Source organism: Ctenocephalides felis, unplaced genomic scaffold (assembly GCF_003426905.1).
Source record: "Ctenocephalides felis isolate EL2017-DRISC unplaced genomic scaffold, ASM342690v1 CF-g0.4_SCAFFOLD_00845, whole genome shotgun sequence".
In the NCBI taxonomy this organism is placed as follows: domain Eukaryota; kingdom Metazoa; phylum Arthropoda; class Insecta; order Siphonaptera; family Pulicidae; genus Ctenocephalides; species Ctenocephalides felis.
Window position 1 is genome coordinate 23,483,339 of NW_020536999.1, and position 22,797 is coordinate 23,506,135.

Below are 22,797 nucleotides of genomic sequence, written 5' to 3' on the forward strand. Positions count from 1 at the left end.
TATTTATTATCAAATATTATATATAAAAATTTATATATATATATATATATATATAATTAAAAACAGTGCTTTTCGGCAGTTCAGTTTGATATAGATATTTTTGAAAGATTTCATTCAATCATGTTTTCTTTCATTAATATTCAAATTTGAGTAATGTCCATATTCTGAGTAAAATGTATTTAATTTTGAAAACTCAAGCATAACCAATCATGTAGGCCCTTTACAAATAAATTAATAACCACAATAAATAACACTTATAAATTTTACGATATGATTAAAAATTCCATATATGCCACCACTATAATTTTTATTTTATGTTAGTCCTACAGACATGCAAAAATATCGATCAGAATGATCGTTGTTGAAGTTCTCTTTGCAGCTTGTGAAAAAATTCTGATACGTACAAAATATTTTTGGTTTTAATCTAACATCAGCCGATCTTATTAAGCTATATTATACAGAATAGAACACACTATATAGTGACACTAAATAATGCCCTGTTTTTCCACAGATGCTAATAGGTAATTTATTATGTCTTAAATTGACTAGTCGGACTTGAGATTGTGAGTTGTAAAACTATAGATTCTAATTAATTGTTCTGTAATTTTTTTGAGATTATAAAATTCTAATCTAAAGTACTTCAACACAAAAGGCAAACATTATAATATTTTGGTAAACACTATATTAGAAAGTAAATAAAATCTCAGTTGGTCAATCGTCAATTTACTAAAATTAATACAATATATGTCGCTTTTATCAAATTAAAAATGTTATGCAAATGTGTGTTGTAACGTGCTAATATCTTATATTAAAAAAACAATGTTATTGTTTATTCAAATATAAGTTTTCAGTTATTATTATTGTAAAAAATGAACCCATAACTTTACTTACTGTCTATCCTTTAAAATATGTACTTTTAAAATACAGCCTCTTTTAGTGTTGAAAAAATAGACGTTGAACATCGAAATATGACTGTTTCCTTTAAAAATAATGAAATAAATATAATTGATTACATAGTTAAAAATATATTTGCCTTCATTTTGAAGTACTTTTCTATCTCGTAAATCTACTGATTGCATCGAGTTTTGTGAAATATTGGTACAGTTTTAAAAATAATATTTCTACAATTAATTAAAATTGTTTAAGGACGTTTTTTTACAAATCTTTTTGAAAATCATATCATCATATTAAGAACAATAACCTGATGTATATAATATGTATTATAATATCTTTTATAAAAAATCGTTACTATAATGATTTTTAATAACATTTGAACGTTTAATATTATGACTAAAGAAATCATTGATAACTTTTCGAAAATTATTTGAGCTTGAAAAAATATTTGAGACCGCAAGCAAAATATCGTTTATCTATTAAGTTGCTAATGAATCTTTGAACTGAGAGCTTCTGTTCTCCTGAATCTTTGATTAGGATGCTCCTGTTCTCAATCAACATAAACCAAAATAATGTATATATCTTTTACTTCGGTTTAATAAAACATTACAAATTTTGAATTTTTCCTAATCTGTCTAATTTGTGGAAAAAAACGTACCATCCCAGATATCACAATAAATGAATAAATATTAGTTAAAAACTAAATAATAACTTTGTTTTACAGTTGCAATCTCCAAACCGAAAGTGGTTTTTGAAATACCGATGCTTGTTGTTCTTTACCGCCAAGAATATAAACAAACAAGGGTAACCTGCTCTGTCCATCACCACGACCAGCACTACGGGCCCTTGTTTTTCTAACAGGAAGAGCCATCAATTCTACACCATCCTCTGCACAAAATGGAGGGTTGTCCATCCCTGAATCAGGAGTATCTAAAGCTCGACGGGCCTGAAAAAGGTACAAGCCGCGATAATATTTCTACTATTTGACCTAAGGCAATATTATAAATTATTTGATTCTCTACTAATTGTTTATGCATTATACAAATAAATTACTTTAAAAGTTAGAAGAGATAATAAATAATTGCAACAATGATTTTTTACTTGCTGAGCTCTGGCGTCGTCATCATTTCTCTTCATCAATATATGCTGAACGTCAGGTCCTAAATAATGGGGATTGCAGAATCCAAATAATCCTGATTGTTCATTCAACCTGTTAACTGTCTCTGCACTGGCATAGTCAGAAGTTGTTTCGTTGTCTTCAGAAAGTTTTGTTTCCTTAAAACGCACAGATGCCGATTTTGGGATGTCATCTCCATCGCACAAATGAGAAGAATAACTTTGTTCACCATTTGGACGAAATCTTCTATTCGTTTCACTGATATAAACAAAATATGAGTATTTCGGTACAACACTTTATGTTAAATAAGTTACCTGGAGTTTTCAGTTGTTGGCGATAGGGCTCGGAAATTTGGTACTGAAACATGATCCCGTGGTATTTTGCATAGCTGAAACGCATATGAGCTATGTGATCTAGGAAGATTAGAAGGCTCGTCTTCGTCATTGGTTCTTAAAAGGTTTTCGGTGCTGTCGTCAGCGCTGGGAAGAACCGAGTAGTTGCACCTGGAGCTCGCGCCAAATTTAGGAATATTTTTAGTGATTTCTTTCAAAAATCCAACGCCTAAAATGCACTCTCATAAACATCTACTCATTTCTTATTGTTTAAATTTCTATTACCTGCAGTGTTGGAACTATTTCCGTTCTGAATGCTTTCTTCGTAAGGAGGAGGCGGTATATCGTCGTCAGGACATGGAGACACTCTGTTTCCCGGAAAGCAATACGAAGGTGGTTTTTGACAAATGCTGGAAGGCGTCGTCGTTAATATTGAAGAACTCGATGATGCTGATGGTGTTGCTGTAGAAGCTTCCGGTTTTAAATGCAAAGAAGAAACTGCTAAAGCAATACTTTGGGAACGCGGTTGCGGACCTACGCCTACCGTAGAAAGTTTATCCCAAGTTTCTGTACCTGCGGATCAGTAAAATTCTTGATAAAACTGGTAAATATTATTAGCAGTTAATATTATTATTTTACCAAAGCTAAAGCGCCAAGAGTCATTGGATAAATTTCCAGAAGTCTCTCCACCAAATATCAACATTGATCCAGGAAGTCTACAAGCTGCATGACTATGCAAAGGACCTGGACTCATCTTGCCATTTTTGATGCAACTCCATTCTTGACGTGCTGCATGTACAAACAAAAATATCATCAATTACCCATTACCAATGTATTAGGATTTTCAATTATATTTACAAGTGTTCCATTTCCACAAATCTTGTCGTTCTTGCAAATCCGTCATACCACCATAGATCCAAATGTCATTTCCATTAATTACTGCACTGTGTTTGTGCCTCGGAGGGGGCACTAATGAATTATTGTCACTTCCTTTTCTTTTACGAGGCCACAAAAGTTTCCAAGTTTCAGTTTCTACAAGGAAGCATTTTATTTATTATTGTTCATTTATTTAGTATATATCTGAAGATCCCACAACAACTCAGTATACCTAAATCGATATTAAATATTGAAATACAATTCAAAATGGTTATATTCTGCTAAAATTTATTACTCGTATATATGTTTTGAACAAATCCATTAAAAAAATGTATTTAGAAAATTTGTACCAAAATAAATAACCTACAATATTTTCTAAAATCATAATGTCCTAAATAAAACTGTTTTAATCTAAGATGGAAAAGCAAAAATATTCTTGATAAGTTTTGTGAATATTTCAGAGGTATTACAAAGATATCAAGTTGCACATAGATATACAAATATTTACCAAAATTAAAAGCCCATAACTCATCAGAAGATCCTCTTAAATCCTGATAACCACCATGAAGAAGCATATGACCTCCAAAAATAAGGGCACAGTGACCTCTTCTACCACGAGGAGCTTGATCCGTTTTATTGAAACGCACCTTTCGCCATCTGTTGTCCTGAAAATAATGACAAAATAAGTATTTTTGTAACAAATAATAGCGAAAAATATTATTTGTATCAATGCACCTGTACACTGTATACCCATAAAGGGGTCTCTGTACTTGAAAACCCTACTTCACCCCCGAAAACATATAAATGTCCTTTGTAACCTACGGCAGAGTGCTCTTGAAGACTTGGTGGTACTTCTCCAGAAGGGATTAATTTTTGCCATTTTCCGTCAGCTTGAAAAAATAATATTTATTGATATTAATAAACTTTTGTTTGAAATTTCATATACTTACATATTCATATATCAGCCATTTAATTAAAAAAAAAATAGATATTTTTAAATGTTCCTTAGAGTTAATGAGATAAATATATATATTCTACAGTTTACCTAATCTGTAAGCCCACAAGTCCTTCAATGGTATGTTACCATTTTTACCTCCAAGAAGGTAAAGTCTACCACCAAGAAGAGTAACGCTGTGTTTCGTCCTTCCTGGAGGCGCAGGTGGATCGGCAGGTACACTACTCCACATCATTCCTTCAAATATATATATATATATATATATATATATATATATATATATATATATATATATATATGATAATCCACATTCACACCTACACACACATAATAATGAAAATAATAATAATACTTAAAAATATTCTCCATTACTATTTGGACGAATATCATGTTCGTTCCATCCCTGGTTAAAACCACTTAGAAATCATTTTCCAAAGACTAAACAATTAACTAATTATAATCACATAACAGCAATTATTTCCAAGACAGGTAAATTTGCGTGCAGGTTAATTATATCCGATTTCTGACATCTGATAAAACGAATTTCCTGAATGCATTTTCTCAACTATATATATATATATATATATATATATATATATATATATATATCTCCATTTATAAATTCAGTTGTGTTGTATATTTTCACACATATATTAATTTATATGGTCAAATGCAAATAGTGAACAGTAATAACGTAGCTGGGGGTACGCTATTTTTTCTTTCAACCCTTTACACATTTATAATATCAAGCAACATGGATTAATAAAATGTATTGGTTTATAACGCAAAGTTTGTATTTGATTTAAATCTAAATACTGGAATATGGCTAATGAACTAGCGTTTATAGGACCATATAAATATATAAAACATATTATTTAAATTCTAAATCAAAGAGAGTATATAACAAATTGGTATAAAGTAGGATAATCTATAATATTTTCTAATGCTAAAAGCATCTACAATATTTTGGTATACTTTAAAATCTTAATTATAAGTAAAAAAATAAATTGATAAATTTGTAACTTCTTATGTATTTATATATTAATGATTTTCCTGAATGCATTATATAAATTTTAATGATCGATCATTGTAGATCTACAATATTCTGTTACATTATTTATTTATTTATTTATTTAACATATATAATAATATTCAAATAATTATCGAATAATATTCTAATTTGCAATTTAATATATAAGGTTATTTAAAGTTTAATATAAAAATTTCCAGCATCTTTTATGCACTTATTTTTTTATAATAAAAATAAATATAAAATTTTTAAATAATTATATTATTATCAAATATACAAAATAACACTATACAGCAAGACAGTATACCTTAAAATCGTTATTGAAAATAAATCATCAATTTAGAAGTGAACAAAATTCGTTATAACTTTTGAAACATTCATCTGACTTAAATGCGGTTTTTAAAGAAATTGTAGAAAACTAAATGATGTGCAATATTTTACAGTATTATATCTTTCTAACAATTAAATAGAAAGTATTGAAGCGAGTTCTTTAAAATTAAAATATTCAACAACAAAAAACCCACGAACAACTCGGTGTGTAGGCAAATTGTTGAAAATAAAGTTTTGTGATTGTAAAAATATTTATAGCATTTAATTCGATTGAAATGAGTGAAGTGATTGAGAAATATCTTTACATTTGGTAAATATAAAGTCTTTTCAAACATTGAAAGACCCCACAGCAACTTCACTCAAAAACACACAAAAACACTCAAAAACTAGTAAAAATAAATTATTTAACAAAAGTACATCCATTTCTTACATTTTTTTATTACTTTTAAACTGTTGGTGTAATATAGATAATAAATAAACAATTTCTAATATCAATTCAATACATCGTGAATCAACACAAAAAGTTACTTATATAAAGTAACAGACCAATAAAAAAATTAAATACCTAAATAGTTTGGTAACGAAATTAAATTTCTTCTATATTATTCATTATAGTAAATAAATTAATTTTGAATCATCAATTTTATTTATTAGAATCAATCCGTAACTAATAATCAATAATTACGGGCATTTAATATTTATACAAGTTGCGAAGATAAAATAATGAAATATTAAACTAACTTTCAAAAGTTAGTATATATATATATATATATATATATATATATAATATTTTTATGTTGACGTCTTCTTGAAATCATACATGTCGCTCATTATATATATATATATATATATATATATATATATATATATATATATATATCTTTTATTTCGACGACTGGCTGAAAAACATCATTCACGATATGTCTCGACGTCGAACAAAAAAATCTATTATATATATATATATATATATATATATATATATATACATATAAATCATAACACGTAAACAAAACTAATTTTGAATAAACCTCAACACCAGCTCTCCCACAATTTCCACCTCGTGTATGTATTAGTATCCGTATATAAACTGACGATCAATACGACCTCATGGTTCTCAGGAAATGCATCGCAAAAAACAGCATTAAAAAATTTCAAAATCACTTGAAACACATCAAAATTGATCACATGTTTATTCATTTAATAATATATGCTTTTGAAAATAAATAATAGTTTGTATATTTAATTCAAAAAAAATGCAAATTGTATGCGTTTTAATTTCCATGCTGGAAACCTTGCCGAAGGAAACCTGGGGAACGCGTCTTCGGACATACAATATGGATGGAAAAATAAATAAACCCATATATATATATATATATATATATATAAATATATGTTAAAAATTTTATTATATATATATATATATATATATATATATAATGCATCGTAGGTTTTTTATTGTCGTAGGATTTTTATAGTTTTCGATTACCGATAACGATTTTAAAGTTTACCGAGTTGCTTGAGTATATTATTGCTAAAAATTATTGTATATTAATAACTTCCCGTAGGGTAAGTTATAGCAATGGGCCGAAAAACAAAAATTAAAATTTTTGCAAATCTTGACGTTTCAGACGTATCTGAACATTTTGGCTTACCGCAGAAAAAATGGATTTGAACATTTTGGCTTACCTCAGAAAAATTGGATTTGAACATTTTGGCTTACCTCAAAAAAATTGGATTTGTGTGTGTGTTTTGTGTGTTCGCAATTTTTCGTCCACGTTTTCAGGCGCATGGATCAACCGATTTGAATGGTTAAAAAAAACATTCGATTCCTATTGATAGGGAGTTGTGCTGATTAGTTTTTGGGAAAGGCAGGTCCAGCAGTTACGGAAATAACTGCAAAGAGTGCAGAAAATAGAAATCGAGTAATTGAGAGAACGGAGCATCCGATTTGAATGATCTAAAAAACATTCAATTAGTAATGATTTGGAGAAGAGTTTATTATTTTTTGGCAAAGGCAAGCCCAGTAATTTCAAAGTTACGGAGCTAAATGTGTAAAAAATGGCAGTTTTGGAGAGAACTAAGCGTCCGATTTAAATGATTCGAAAAACTTTCCGCTTGTTTTGTTTCATGAAAAATTTTTGTTGGATTTTTTTTCAAAAATAATTTTTTTTGTATATCGAAAATAAATCAGATTTTATTTTTAATTCTGACTAAAGTTCATCTTTCTGAAAGCATCTAATAAGCTTTCTTTTATTCATTCTTTATGAAGATCTGAAAAAAAATTAAAAATAACATTAACCACATATTAAAAAGCAAAGATTATTTTGAAATTTTTATTTTAAGATATTTCAATATTACTTTGATGTGTGCACATATATTGATACATTTATGTATATTAATTAACATAATTAACTAAATATTTTAATTTTGATAATTATATGTACTTAATTAGGTTGCAACTTTCTTCCACGCCACCCATGAGGTGAAGTTGCCAGGCGCGTTTTTTTTAATGTGGTATCGCCACAGAAATAGATACTTTTATTCATATTTACGTTTCTAACATTTCAGATGGAAATGGATATAGTGTAAATACTACTAAGTATCGATTTGTGCAGCCCTAATCCACTTAAATTAACTTACAAACTAATTATACCTAACTGACCCGAATATAACGCCAAAAGAACCCCCGCGAAATGACCTAATGTACCCCAAAATTTCGGTTTTTAAAAATGAAAGAACCTCTCGTGGTAAACAAAAAAAATGAATATAAAATGTGTACTTTAGTATTTTAGCGGTGATTGTAAATTTATAAAAAAAGAGCATTTACATGATGTACCCCCCAGATCCACCATGTAAACACTTGGAAAAAAACTTCATAGGTTCCCAGCCTATGACAAATCATAATTAATTAATTAATCTGAAGAAAAGCGCGAAAAATATAAGAAAGGCTCTTTCATAACGCCACCCTTTTGAGCTCTGAATAAAAGTACGCGAACAACCCCAAAAAAGGTACGACCGAAAATTTTAATGTCAAAACGCCCCCTAACCTGACATTAACTAAATACTACTATAATACAATAATATTACTAACTATACAATAATAATAGAAAGTCTTATCTCACAGTTAATTTTCCTTTCGATTATGTCATATCTTCCGTCAATTCAGTTGTGGGCGTATAGTGGTGCTCGTTGGTTTTGAGTTCTAGTTCATTTTCTGGCAAATCTCGTGTAAGACCTAAAAAGAGGTAAACATAGAATTTCATTATATTTATTCCTATGGGTTGTAGAAGTAATTGTAGGTACCCACTTGCACATGTCCTTTAATTCGGTAGTGGTCTTGGTAAGACATACAATACAATGTCTTCTTGGAAAGACATCTGAAATGAAAAAAAAAAACATAAATGCCCCTAATAGGGACGAATTTACAAACGAGGCCCCGATTATATTAATAAAAGAATATATGGCCATAACTAATGTCTAATTAACGATAATACGATAAAAACCTCTACATATGCCTATCCTCCTGGCAGTTATTTGGAAGTGTGCTGGTGCTTTGTGGTGCGAAAAAAAATTAATTCTGTAAGCCTGAAATAAAAATTGGTTTAAAATATATAAAGAAAAATGATTTATACATATTACTTAGCAATGTGCTAATAATTTTAGTGTCTTGGTACATCAATTACTCTGACCAATTTTCTCCTATGGGTTGTGGAAGTAGTTCTTGGTACTCACTTGCACATGTCTTTCTATTCGGTAGAGGTTTTTTGCTAGTACCTGTATGCTTCGTAAGCAGTTTCCTTGGAAAGATATCTGAAATGAGATAAAAACAACACAAGTGCCCCTAAAAATAGGGGCATACATACAAACGGGGCCCCGATAACAAAATTAAAAATATTATATACTTATATCTAACTAAGGTCTAGTTACTTAATATTAACTTATGAATACAAAAAACCTGTACATATCCTTATTGAGGTGAACTGAAAGAGTTAAGGGTACTCTTGATAGAGTGTAATGATTGCTATTTGGTATGTTTAGCATCTCACTTCCCAATATGAAGGTTTTACCTTAGTGTCCTAATTCGACTCAACAAAACCTGCAGTTACCAGTGGAGATTTTAACTAACTACACGATTAAAACGAAATCTACTTATCAACTTATTGATTGTTACCGAGTCATGTTTACAGATCCGAGAGCTCGACTGCACTTATGTACAGTGATGTCTTAAGCCTAAATTCGAATGTACAAACGATTGGGCAATCATAAAGCTAGAAACTATTAAAAATGTATAGAACGGCGTAATTACGAAGGGGAAAGCTTAAAATCGGAAAACTCGGATTTTTCGAGATCATGTTTTTTCCTGGTACAACATACCATCACTATGCACTAACTAAGCGAGGGCCTGTGTGCTACGTACTGGATTGACCACCTAAGAGGACTGATACTAAAAGACGATCGCGACTCCGGACCTCATACGATAGGAACCTTTTAGGCAGGAGGGGATTTAGTTTGCACTAAGGGTTGTGCAACTCCTTGGAAACGATGTACGATGGTTTTATAGAACGCAAACAATTGCGACTTTGGACCTCATACGACAGGAACCATATAGGCGGGTGGCGGATGTAGTTTGCACTAAAGGTTGTGCAACACTTTGGAAACATTGCATGCTGTCGTTACAAAGTCGCAATCACTTTTTAAGTATCAGTCCTTTGAGGTAGTCAATCGAGCCAGTAGGACGCCAGCCTCCGGGCAGTTAGTGTATATTGGTGCGTGTGTTGTTCCATGGGCGAAGAACACAATCCAGAAAATGCGAGAGTTCTCCGATTGTAAGCGATTCCCTTTGTCATCACGCCGTATTATACACATCTATAATTTCAAGGTTCATGATCAACCAAAACAATAGTATATCAGAATTTAAACTTAAGACATGACTACAAAAATACAGCCATATCTTCGCACCGACAAACACAACTAGGTAACATTAAATAAGTTAATAAGTATAGATTCTGTTTCATTCGTGTAGTTAGTTGCGCACTCCACAGATAATTACCGGTTTTTATTAAAAGTCAGATTGGGGCGCTAAGGCAAACCCTGTATATTGGCAAATGCAATGCTAAAATGTACCAAATAGCAGTCATTGCACCCCAAAAAGGGTACCCTCAACCTTTTTAATCCACCACAACCTCCTGGCGGTCATCTGGCAGTCCTGGTGCTTACCGTTGCGGAAAGAAATTAACTCTGCAACCCTGAAATGAAAAGTGACTTTAAACAAATGAAATAGACAAAGACCTACAAATACTATTTGGCAGCCTGCTCTTATTCATTCCAATCCTCCGGTACATCATATCGGTGCACATGTTCTCCTGTTCGTTGTAGTATTCTAACTCCTGGTATCTTTAGTTGAGGCCCATTTACACTAAAATAAATGTTAATTTTAGTTATTTTTACACAATTTAGGGTTTTGTAACATAATACCTTTTTTTTTTAACTTCAAACAGTACGTCTTCAACATTTCTCCGTTTAGGAGACTTATTGTGCAATCACAAAAAATTTAAATTATTTAATTAGAATATGTTCGTTACATTACAGCAGAAAAATCAGTCAAAATAAAAACAAGTAATTTATTGAACAAAGTTTTTAGACGAGTTATTTACATCCATGCTACTGATAAAATAATTCCAAAAAATGAAACATTGTACATATAATACTAATTAGAAATTAAAGTGTATGGGGTTGCGTTGCTTCTGGGAAAAACATCGCAAGGATCCATACACCGAATGAAAAAAATTAATATATCTAATTAATTTATTAACGAAACGCGAATTACTTGAACCTGCCGTGGGGGGTAGGCGACAGGAACACATTTAAACACGGAAATCGTTTTAAACGATATTAAAATTACGAATAAGTCGTCGCACGAACAAAAAAAAAAATAATTAAAATGTGGACGCAAATAACTCAGAATTATAACTTTAAAGAATTATAAAAAATAATTAAAAATTGTAAATGTGATTAAATAAAAAAAATCTATGCAGAATAAATCCCCGAAGCAATCCGCCACTGCGCAAAACACTGTATGAAATCTGAAACAAAACAAATGTAGTCAATTTGAAATATTTGAAACATAAGATTTATATTAAAACTTTACAATATAAATATTGCATTAAATTATTTATGTTAACTCAATGGCTAAAATTTAATATTTTCACAACAATAAACACTAAGGCGACTCTTCAGCACAAATATATTGAATTAGAAAATGTAACGTAAATCGTTTAATATAAAAGAGACGAATATTTACATCAATTTATTTACATTCTTATAGTTATAATTCAACAGAAAATCAAGTCAAATCGAATCGATAAAAACAAATTCCATGACACGTATTTGAAATTGAATGTACGAAACTATTACATAATACATAAATATTTTTAAAAGACTTACCACTGACTGTAGTGTACACGAAGCGAGCTCCAAATCCAGAATGATTTTTGTTGGAAATTACGCATTTCTTATATGGGGTCAGAAAGGGACAAAACTAAGAATTGTTACCAGATGATGCTGAAATTCAAAAATTGTTATCTAATTGAATAGTTTCGGGTTCAGAACCACAGAGGGTGCAATACGAAAGGTTTGTACCTCACAATCAGTCTGAATTCAACCTTCCTGGTGAGGTGGTCGAAATTATTACATATTTGCATCTAGTTCTGTTTGATTTATATATTTGATTTAATTGTGAAGTATTATTTGTATTAACTATGTTTTTATTTGTATTTGCGTCTTATTAATTTGTGCGTTTGTATATATAATTATAAAACAAAATTAAAAGTATTTTTGTTTTCTTTTCTGTTTCAAAATTACACTGAAGATGAGACCATCACCTTGGTATCGAAATTTCTGTAATTTGAAAACACACTATTTGACATTTGAATTCTATTCGTAACACACGTCCTTACTTTTTTCCAATCAATACTATCAATACAATCAACTAGTAGTGCATGGCATCGTGCTTTACGGCAAATTGCTGGAACTTCCCGTATTTTGAAACGTAAAGATATGCAAAATGTTCATTTTCGATTTTTGTGCGATTACTATAACTTACCCTATGGACAGTTAATTTAATCAGTTATTGTGTGATTTTATTAAATGGTTTTATGCGAATTTAATTTTGCACGATTGTTTTGTTCGCTTTATTTTTATGTGGTATATGAATCTTACGGGGTATTCTAGTGTAGGAATTTAAACAAATAGTTCTTTTTTTAACTTTCCGTAAGGTAAGTTATTGTAATCGTCCAAAAATCGAAATTGAAAGATAAAGAGCAAAGAGTGCGAGTTTTTGAGAGAACGGAGCATCCGATTTCAATGATCTAGAAAACATTCAATTTTTGATGATTGGGAAAAGAGGTGATTAGTTTTTGCAAAAGCAGGTCCGGCCGTTTCGGAGATACAGAGCTAAATGTGCAAAAATGGCAGTTTTTGAGAGAACTAAGCGTCCGATTTAAATGACTCAAAAAACTTTCTGCTTGTTTTAACAAAATAATTGACTTTGGAAAAAAAATTCTGTTTAAATTTTTTTTGTATATCGAAAATAATTCAGATTTTATTTTTAATTCTGACTAAAGTTCTAATGCTCACTCATATACTTTAAATAAATAATTTCAACTTTGCAATTCAGTTGATATAATTCTTATAAATATTAGACAATACAATATTTATAATAATCTATTTGAAAACATTTAATATTGTTCGAACATTTCGTTACGGTATGGGAAGTTCCAGCAATTTGCCTTAAGGCACGATGCCATGCGCCCGACAAGTTTAATTTGTACAATTCATGTTAGATAAAAAGCTCAACAGTTACATAGAATTTAATAAAAAAAAAACGCATAAACAAAATCTCACACGATTAAATGAGGTGTTACGAGATAATATTTGAACAAATCAAACTATAAAGCTTACATTTTATTTTTTAATAAGAAAGTTCGAAACAAAAGCTTCATCAGTCTTGCCTTGGCCCCTTTCATGATAAAAGCTCGCTCCATCTGCATGCGAGCTTTCAAAGCTCTGTACAGCGCACTAGTGAGAGAAAATGAGAATATTAGATCACCTGTAAAGAAAAATATTAGTGATATTTAATAATAAAAAATATAATTAAATTAAATTAAAAGGTACGACCCACCACAAAATTTGCGGCCTTGACTTAAAAAAGTTGCTCATCCTTGCTCTAAATAATACAATAATTCGACATCATATATTAATGTTATAAAAATTATAAATCGCGTTTATTTAAATCTTGCCAAGGTGCGAAAAGTAGGATTAAAATTTACAAAAATATTAGTAACATTTCTTGTTAAATATGTAAATTATGATAATAAAAAATAAAATTAATATTCACCTTAACAACTGCCAGCATGCTGATTAAAAATCATACACAAGCCAAAATATTCATAAACATATGTCACATATTAGCCAGGATGTTGTACAAAAAATCACACATTGGTCAAGATATTATCTCTAAATAACACATGAGACAAAGACTTTTCTGAAAAAAATGTCTGTAAACCATAGCTAAAATTTAGCATATATTAGCTATTGATCCTGATGTTATCTGAAAAATCATATACTAGTTATTGACTAAAATTCACTTCACTCGCTAAAAGCAAATATTAAAAACAAATACTGACTACATATAATATTTCTAATAACGTTTCTTAAAAATGTTATTTATATATTAAAATAAAATTTCTTCAGTGTTATTTTAACAGGAACGTTTATTTTGCAATGAGCAGAAATACAAGCTTATAATAATAAACGTACAAGTGACCCATAAAATGTCCGCCACTGCTTAAAACCTACAAATATAATATTATATAATATCTATTTACATCGCTTAAATGCAATGACAAAAATATATCTCAACAAATAATTCTAAACATATCAACTAACGTAAAAACAGACATTTTTATCCATTAAATATAATATATATAATATATGGCTAACATCTATTAAATTAAAAATATATTAAATTTTATGCACTGGTAAATAAAGATATATTAGACATTTTATTAAACAAATATAATATATAAAAAATCGCACAAAAGCACGACCGAATCTCAAATAATATAATTAAAATCTAAATTTATATAATAACAGACATTATTCCTAAACAATTATTTACATGTTTAAGTGAAAAAAGCAGTGGCGCACCTTGAAAATAAGTCTGGGTTGCAGACTGAATGACTCAATAATATATAAATCTTTTATTTCAATCTTACTTATCTAATTAAATAATATTTGCGCATTTTTAACAAAATTAAATTATGTGTAGACGATTAGAAAGGGCGCTGTTGGTAAATTGTTGGCGAGAAAAATTACACAAAAACATACATACATACATACACACATACATACATATATATATATATATATATATATATATATATACACATATATTTGTGAGTTTCTTAACAAAATATTTTTAAGTTGTGTTTTCAGAACAAAGTTTTGATTGTTTTTTTAATATTGCGAAAAAAATCAATTAAAACGATCAATTGAATGTGTAATGTACACTTGCTATATCGGTTCAGAAAACAAAACTTGAAAAATCCAATAATAAATACATGTATCCAAATAAAATCGGAATGATTATTAATTTCTTTTCGATGAGCCATTCAGCGCTGTTTACTTTCGTAACAAAAAAAAAACGAAAAAAAATACAATTCACATATACATTTTTTTTAAAAAAAATCCTCGCACAATATGGAATCTCATGAAAATCATCTTGAATATTAAAATTTAAAAAATTTCTTCTTCATATAATGATATATATATATTTATAGATTTTTTAGAAATTATTACAAAAAACTTAACGAATTTTCGTGTACATTGATTTAGCTACACAAAAGCTGAAAGCCTTGAACGGAATTCCAGCGAACGACTAAAATTTATCAATATTCATTTATTTAATTTTTTTGCGCAATTTTTTTTAAATAACAGAGCAAATAAACATCGGAAGCGACATGTTGCCCTTCCCGGGGGGCGCATAGAAAGGCGCTCCAATTCCGGGAGCAGGGGCAATTTTTTTCAATACTCTCATTGTGTTTTTTTTAGTTAAAGATATGCATTTTTTTATTTGACAAATATTTTAAGCAAGTATAAAATCGTTTCGATGCATGTTTTATTCTTTTATTCAATTTTATTTAATTTTTTTGCTCTGTTTTGTTTCATATTTATTTTTAAAATTATTAGTTACAGCTATGTAGTTTTTTTTAATTTTTTTGGTTTACGGAAGAACTCATCAACCGTTCGTTGGTTTTTTTTTCAAACTTTTTTTTTAAATACAAATTTGTACAAATTTACCACTAGACTGCATAATATATTATTTCGTAATAATATATTTCTATCAGGCGTATTACATTCTTTTACTTTCGTTTACAAATGACTTGAATAAAAATAATAAAACAGAGTGTGCGAACCAGAATGCAACAAAATTCAATAGGCATATTCTCGGATAAGCTTGCTCTATCAATAACATTTCTAGTAATTTCAATTAAATTATTTAAATAACTATCTTCCTTTCAGCTTTTTTACCATCGATCCAAGCCAGCACACCCTGTCTGCATAAAAAGTGGAGTTATGAACGCTTTTCGCTTTGCAACCGATAACATCCAAAAATAATTCCAATTTTTGTAAACTAATTAGCTATATTTATAGCACTATTCATAGTTAAGAGCAAAAAGCCATCATAATTACTAAAAGAAAAATATTTTTCTGCCTGCTTTTTATTAACCGTGTTCACAAAATGTATTTTGGCAAAATTTCGACAACCATAGAGTTTTCATAGCTTATCTTAAAGTATCCGAAAACACAAAAAAATATGTTCAATTCCAAACAATAACCGACTGTCAGTGTATTTTATATTATCGTAACTACATTTATAAATATATTGAAACCTAGATCAATTTTTATAAAAAATGTTTGACCGATGTGTGTCGCTACCACCAGCTATAGTTTCACATAGCGGCATACGCTTTTCTCGGGCAGTCGGCTAATAAAATTGTTACTTAAAATGGTGACTTCAGAAAGGCAATGAAAACTACACTTTTTATAAATTCACAACAATGAGATGATATTTTTATTTACAAAAGCACATAAACCCATATTAGCCATAGTACGAAAATTATTATTTTTTTGGTATCACCTTGGTATTAAATGTACTACTTGAAAGATATACACTTTGTGTGATTTAAGAAAAATCGTAAATTTAATAAATGCACGCTGGAAAACTTTCTTGATTTTAAAGTATACAAAATTACTGAAGAGCACTTGTACAAATTTGTCAAATATACAAGTTACGAAAATATATTCGCACTATTTTAGGGAATAGCAACCCTTCATACAACTACCTCTGCAAAGGTTATCCGATAGTGTGAGAGCTAGTGTCCCCACATAGTGTATACCTATTTATTGTAAGTCTACAAAAATTATCATAGAATTTATTGATGATCGTTTCGTTTCGTACAAATTCCTTCTCATACTGAATGCTTATAATAAATAAATGCTATAAATAATGCTGCAGCTGATATGGGTTCATGCGCGACAAAGAATAAAAATGTAATTTTCTTTATCTACTATATGTACACAATTAGTGAAATATCTAAAAAATGACTATAATATATCGATTACCAAAAATACACGAGAATCCACAACGCTTCGTTTTATTTTTAAAAAATAGAACGTTAGTTATATTATTATTTTTATGTCATATTGTAAATTTGATTTAAATCTGTAAATCCTCTAACAACTGGGGAAGAAATTTCGTGCGAACAATTTGTGCGAACACAAAAAATATCGCATTCTAAAAAATATACTCTTTTTTGCATTATTTGGTTTTGCTTTTGGAATCGACTTTCGGTGCTCAGTCTAATAATAATTATAGCTTATCCACTAAATATGAATAAAACTATTAAAATAAGAAAGCTGGAAATTGATGAAGTAAAATTTAATTATTCAAAGGTCCTAGTCCCACTTGAAGAAAAAAAAACATGTTTATCACAAGATTAAAATATTCGAATAACTTAAATAAAAAAATCATCTAAAATGGTTCGGTGTTACAAATTAATTTAATATCCGATATTAAATATCCAAAAATCATATCTATCATTAGACCTAGCACCGGTAAGTTAATTTCAAGGAATTTCCTCTCCATTATAAACAATCATTTAGCATTCACATAACTTTCTATCAGCCCTACAATTAAATTAAATAAATCTGTTTCCAAAATACTACAGATGTATATCGTTTAAAACTTTAAACAACTACTTAAAAGTTAATTTATATCAAAGCTAATTTTATTTTTTTTATAGCGCAAAATATTCGCTCATATATATATATATATATATATATATATATATATATAAATACATATATGTGTATATAATTTTTTTTAAATATTTTTTTTGCCATTTATTATAAGGTGACCAGTCTTCAGTTAATACTTTTGACACATTATCGATCATACAATTAAAATGGAGATGATGTTTGAAGAAAAACATTTTTTAAAAATATAATTTAAATTAATTTTATTTATCAACAACATTAAAAAGCAAAATAAAAAAAACGTATTTTTTATCAATTTTCAATTGTGTCGTGGAATGAACGATTTGTCTGACAATTTGTAACATTATATTATTTGTGGCCTGAATTATATAATTATTTTTTAAGATTTTTCTATATTCAAGTTACGATAAAAAAATTACAATTATTTTTTAAGATTTTTCTATATTCAAGTTACGATAAAAAGTGCATCGTAAAATCGCTGCATTATAATACATAACGCATTCGAAATAAGTTTCTAGTTTCAAAGTCATTTTTGAAGTATACAGAGTTTTCTGTATGGTCTATAACATTTTATAGATAACAGGATTTTCTACAACTTATCCAAATATACTTCCAAGCGAATCATTCGAATATCAAAGGCAGATCAAATCGTCCATTCTAAATAAAATTTATTATTTTCTTCAACGTTTTTAATACAAATATGAAAGATAAGGCGATAGGAAGCATTTCTATAATATTAAATAATTAATTTATCAAAAATTATCTTATCTATAAATCAGCGAATGGAATCATTTCTCATTTCCGAGACTAATTTGAGAAATCCTAATTAATATTATATAATATTCACTTATCAATTAAGAAAAGCAATAATAATAGCACTGCTGCGGAAGAATTTTCATCTAAGCATAAATTAAACAATTATTCATCAATCGATTAACAACAAATACTAAAAATGACGATGCTGAAAAAAATATATCATGATCTTAAATTCTAAATTTTATGTACAAAACAAAACCGGCTAAAGATCCGATTTCGGTATTTCATATATATATATAAACTCACTCTAATTTCAAAACCGTATTTCTTTTGGTTATTACCTAAACACATCCACCACATTTCAAATCTTTTATCACAGGAAAATTTGCGTGCAAATAAAATAAAAAATCGCAAAAGTTTCCGAGGAAAACGAATCCTGACCAAGATGGTAATTTTTTTCTAAACTATCAATATAAATGCTTTTTTAAACACCTTTTTTCTTGACCACTTAGTATATTGCACCAACATTTTAAAAAATCTACGAATTTCTTGAAAAATACATTTAGACTACAAATCCATTATATTTACAACAAAAAAAACATTTATACGAAAATTGTACGATCCATCATGGAGTCGTTACATCTACAGCTAGTTTTATCTAAAGAAATATTTAATTTATTTATAGGCATTCTTAAATACTAAATTATTATTATTACATTATTTTAACTAAACATTTAGCATCAATTATCTTCATTTCTTTTATAAGAAACTGTTTTATCGTACGTGGCAGTGACTTATGGTACAATATTTAATTAATTAATTAACTAATTAAAGTTTAAATTAGTGTAAAAGGTCTACAAAACACTAATCGATAAAAGGTCACGGTAAAATTACCATTTATTTACCCCATAAATTTTTGGAAAAATACCTAAGATAAGCAAAATATGGTTCTAAAACAAAATTTGATTTTGAAATATTGACCTCAAGAATAAAAATATACATTAACGATTTCGCTAAGACTTTTAAGACATTAACGAGTGTGTCGACTTTTGCTTCAATATTTATTATTCTGAGTTAAACAATTGAGTATTCAAACGTTTTATGGCAATTTTTAATTTTGAAATATTTTTTTTTGATAATGTTTGCAATAGGATAGGGCGGGTCATAGAAGTCCATTTTGACTTTTAGCAATTGTATTGTTAAAACCAATCTAATGATCTCACAACAAATACGTATATCGTCAAAAACATTTACGAGCAGAGTTGGAACAACTATTTATTTAATTTATCTCTTGCTAAATTGCTTTTTTAAACTTAATTTACTTTTTTATTTACTATTGTTTATGTTTACACCTTTGCTGGGGTAAAGGTTCAGTTTATAGGGGTTGTATAAAAAAATTTTTAAGTTGATTCTAGTTTAAAAATAAAAATACGTATTATGAACAATTGAATAACGTATACATAAAAATTATATCAAGGTCTCGTAAACTAAACAGTAGTGCTCACAACCAAAAAAAAACAACGAAAAAAAATACTTTTGTTATGGATTTTCAAACATTGGCGTTTATCTCATGATAGCGAAGTCTCAAGTATAATAAGTTATATATCTTTTTTCTACTTTTAAATATTGTTGTTAATTTTTTTTAACTTTCTGTGTTTTTGAGATATCGGTGTTGGACCTTTTTACCCGCTCTACCCTATATTAAAACAAAATTGGAGGAATTGGTGGCTCGTACAGCTGTGTGAAAAACACTCTCGTTAGCGAAACGGTTAATGATGCAAAATGATAAATGTTTGTTGAAACTTTGTTCAAATCGTAACATTATACTAAACAATAATGCAAAACTGATGAAAAAAACAAAAACAAGATTTATATTCCGATGTGAAAAAAATTGGAATCGTAGACTTATACAAAAAATAGTGTAAAATATGCTCAACTAGTTGTCTCCAGGACATTTTTTAATCCAAACAACAAAATTCAATTACAACACTACACAAAATGCGTTTAAATCTACGATCCAAACAAATTATAAACCCAAATCCATCACCATAAGTTACCAAAATTTTTCCAAAAATTTATGCTCTTCATCCACGACGTCTCTTATAACTACCATCATTTCTACAACTATGGTTCAACATCGTCTTCTTGATCTTCGTTCAGACATGTCTCCTCAGATGTAAAGCGAGATGGTCCGATCTGGAGAAGCACCTTTCGCATTGGTGACACTTGAAGGGTTTGGCACCAGTATGTTTTCGGTAGTGACGTGTGAGTTCATCAGATCGCGCAAAACGCCATGTGCAACCTTCCCAGGAACAGATGTAGGGTTTTTCGCCTAGAAGGTAAAGGACACATTAAAATTGAATTATAATGAAAATATTTAAAATAAAGATGAGCTTTATGTTTACACAACAGGAGAAAAAAATGGTAAAGGAACTGATGATATTGATGATCATAAATGGTATTTCCTTATTTTCTAATGAATTGAATATTTGGTCTCATTAACTTTCTATAGGGTAAGTTATTGTAATCGTCCAAAATAGAAATCGAGTTTTGGAGAGAACGGAGCATCCGATTTGAATTATCCAAAAAAACATTCAATTCGTAATAATGAGGAGATGTGGTGATTAGTTTTTGGCAGACAGGTTCAGCCGTTTTAGAGATACGGAGGCAAATGAGCAAAAATGACACTTTTTGAAAGAACGGAGCATCCGATTTGAGGGATTCAGAAAACTTTTTGCTTCTGTTGTTGAAACAATTAATGGCTGGTGAAATTTTATATTACATGCCAAAAATGACGAACTTGCACAGTTCTGTATATTGCGTGACTAAAGCTATGACAATATCATGCAGTACGGTTTATATGCCGAATAAAAATAAAATTAGTGGTGTATAGCATCGTGCCTTAAGACATATTGCTGGAACTTTCCGTACAAAAAATAAAATTAAAAAAAAAATCATATAGAAATATTTTGGAAATTTGATTTTTTTTTCAAAGCGATCGCACTGCTTTAGATGAAATATCGAAGCGCATAAGAGCCGCGTCGCTGTCTAACGGACAAATTATGTTACGGAGCCCATAGAAATGTAAACTAAATTAATACACATTATTGAAGTCTCCATAAAATATCTGATAATTTGATATGCATATGTCTAATGATCATTTTTGACCGCCAAATGGCGTTTTTTAACTTTTTTACTCTATCTCTGAAACCGCTAGACTTGTCTTTCCAAAAAATTAATCAGTTCTTCATTTAGCAATACAAGCATGCATACATACAAAACAAATACTAAAACATACATATACAAAATGTTTTTTGAATTATTAAAATCGGATGCTCCGTTCTATTAAAAACTAAGTTACAAAAAACTAATCAGCACGTCTTCTTATCAATACGAATCGAATGCTTTTTGAATTATTCAAATTGGTTGATCGGTGTCCCGAAATCGTCGATGAAAATTTGTATCCGCACACACACATACATCCATTTTTCTAAGGTATGACAAACATATATACAAATATTCATTTTCGATTTTTTGCGATTACTATAACTTACCCTACGGCAAGTGAAAAATATTGTAAATATCATTCAAGATTCTATAACAATAAGCCTTTAGCTGTCCTGCTCTTAAATAAGTATTGAAAGTTCATCAGATATGCAGAAACGCATCAAGAATTGGTGATTTAATACAAGTATATGTATTCAATTCAACTAACAAAGACAACTATTAAACAACCATTCATTGTTTATAAATAGTGATTTTGATTAGGCAGAATTTTCTAACACTATTTTGCCCTAAGTCAACTCGAAAAAGAGGTTAGAGACACCTTAAACAATTAACATGATATAATTAATAACTCCCGTTTCGACGACCAACAATATACCCGATGTCCTCCCATAAACACATTAGGTGCCACCAAGGCGGGGTGCTCTTTGAAGGGTGCTCTAATTTGATCCTTTGATGACTACTAATCGCACCCAATCTTAAACTGTGCGAACTTGCGGTCAGGTAAGTTTAGGACATGAGGTAATTATAGATTAACATGGAACGGACTTGGGCAAAAGGCTAAACAGACCTGCTTTGTAAATTACCAAGGATAAAAGAGAATTTAGAAGCAAAAAATTTAAATATAAAACGTTGTTTGGAGTAAAAATAAGATAGATAGCAA

At 29.3% G+C, this 22,797-nt stretch overlaps 2 protein-coding genes and 1 long non-coding RNA gene across 3 annotated transcripts in view; all 3 read right to left on the reverse strand.

The window, feature by feature from the left end:
- Nucleotides 1–1,584: 1,584 nt before the first annotated feature.
- LOC113380670 lies at nucleotides 1,585–4,406 on the reverse strand. Its single transcript, XM_026619824.1, has 9 exons — nucleotides 4,265–4,406; nucleotides 3,955–4,109; nucleotides 3,728–3,884; nucleotides 3,202–3,375; nucleotides 2,983–3,132; nucleotides 2,629–2,916; nucleotides 2,326–2,572; nucleotides 1,996–2,269; nucleotides 1,585–1,840 (listed from the first exon to the last, which is right to left on the reverse strand). Exons 1-9 carry the CDS (start codon nucleotides 4,404–4,406, stop codon nucleotides 1,613–1,615), a joined length of 1,815 nt encoding a protein of 604 aa, XP_026475609.1. The 3' UTR covers nucleotides 1,585–1,612.
- Nucleotides 4,407–8,697: 4,291 nt separating this feature from the next.
- On the reverse strand, nucleotides 8,698–9,067 carry LOC113372742. Its single transcript, XR_003366793.1, has 3 exons — nucleotides 9,038–9,067; nucleotides 8,842–8,911; nucleotides 8,698–8,769 (listed from the first exon to the last, which is right to left on the reverse strand). It is a non-coding gene; the product is annotated as an uncharacterized LOC113372742 (long non-coding RNA).
- An 11,085-nt stretch (nucleotides 9,068–20,152) lies between these two features.
- Nucleotides 20,153–22,797, reverse strand: part of LOC113371669 (Krueppel-like factor luna) — a 531,563-nt gene continuing 528,918 nt past the window's right edge. The window contains exon 5 of the mRNA XM_026612332.1: nucleotides 20,153–20,961. Within this exon, the coding sequence (XP_026468117.1) occupies nucleotides 20,786–20,961 (176 nt within the window). The 3' untranslated portion in view covers nucleotides 20,153–20,785. The remainder of the gene's footprint in view (nucleotides 20,962–22,797) is intronic.

What these genes read in the sequence shown, in the direction of transcription:
- LOC113380670 (XM_026619824.1), bottom strand. Translation starts at nt 4,406, where the DNA reads ATGTGGAGTAGTGTACCTGCCGATCCACCTGCGCCTCCAGGAAGGACG. An exon ending in GTTATGGGCTTTTAATTTTG is followed by an intron (nt 3,376 to 3,727) that starts GTAAATATTTGT and finishes GCTTCCTTGTAG; the next exon opens with AAACTGAAACTTGGAAACTT. An exon ending in ACGACGCCAGAGCTCAGCAA is followed by an intron (nt 1,841 to 1,995) that starts GTAAAAAATCAT and finishes TACCTTTTTCAG; the next exon opens with GCCCGTCGAGCTTTAGATAC.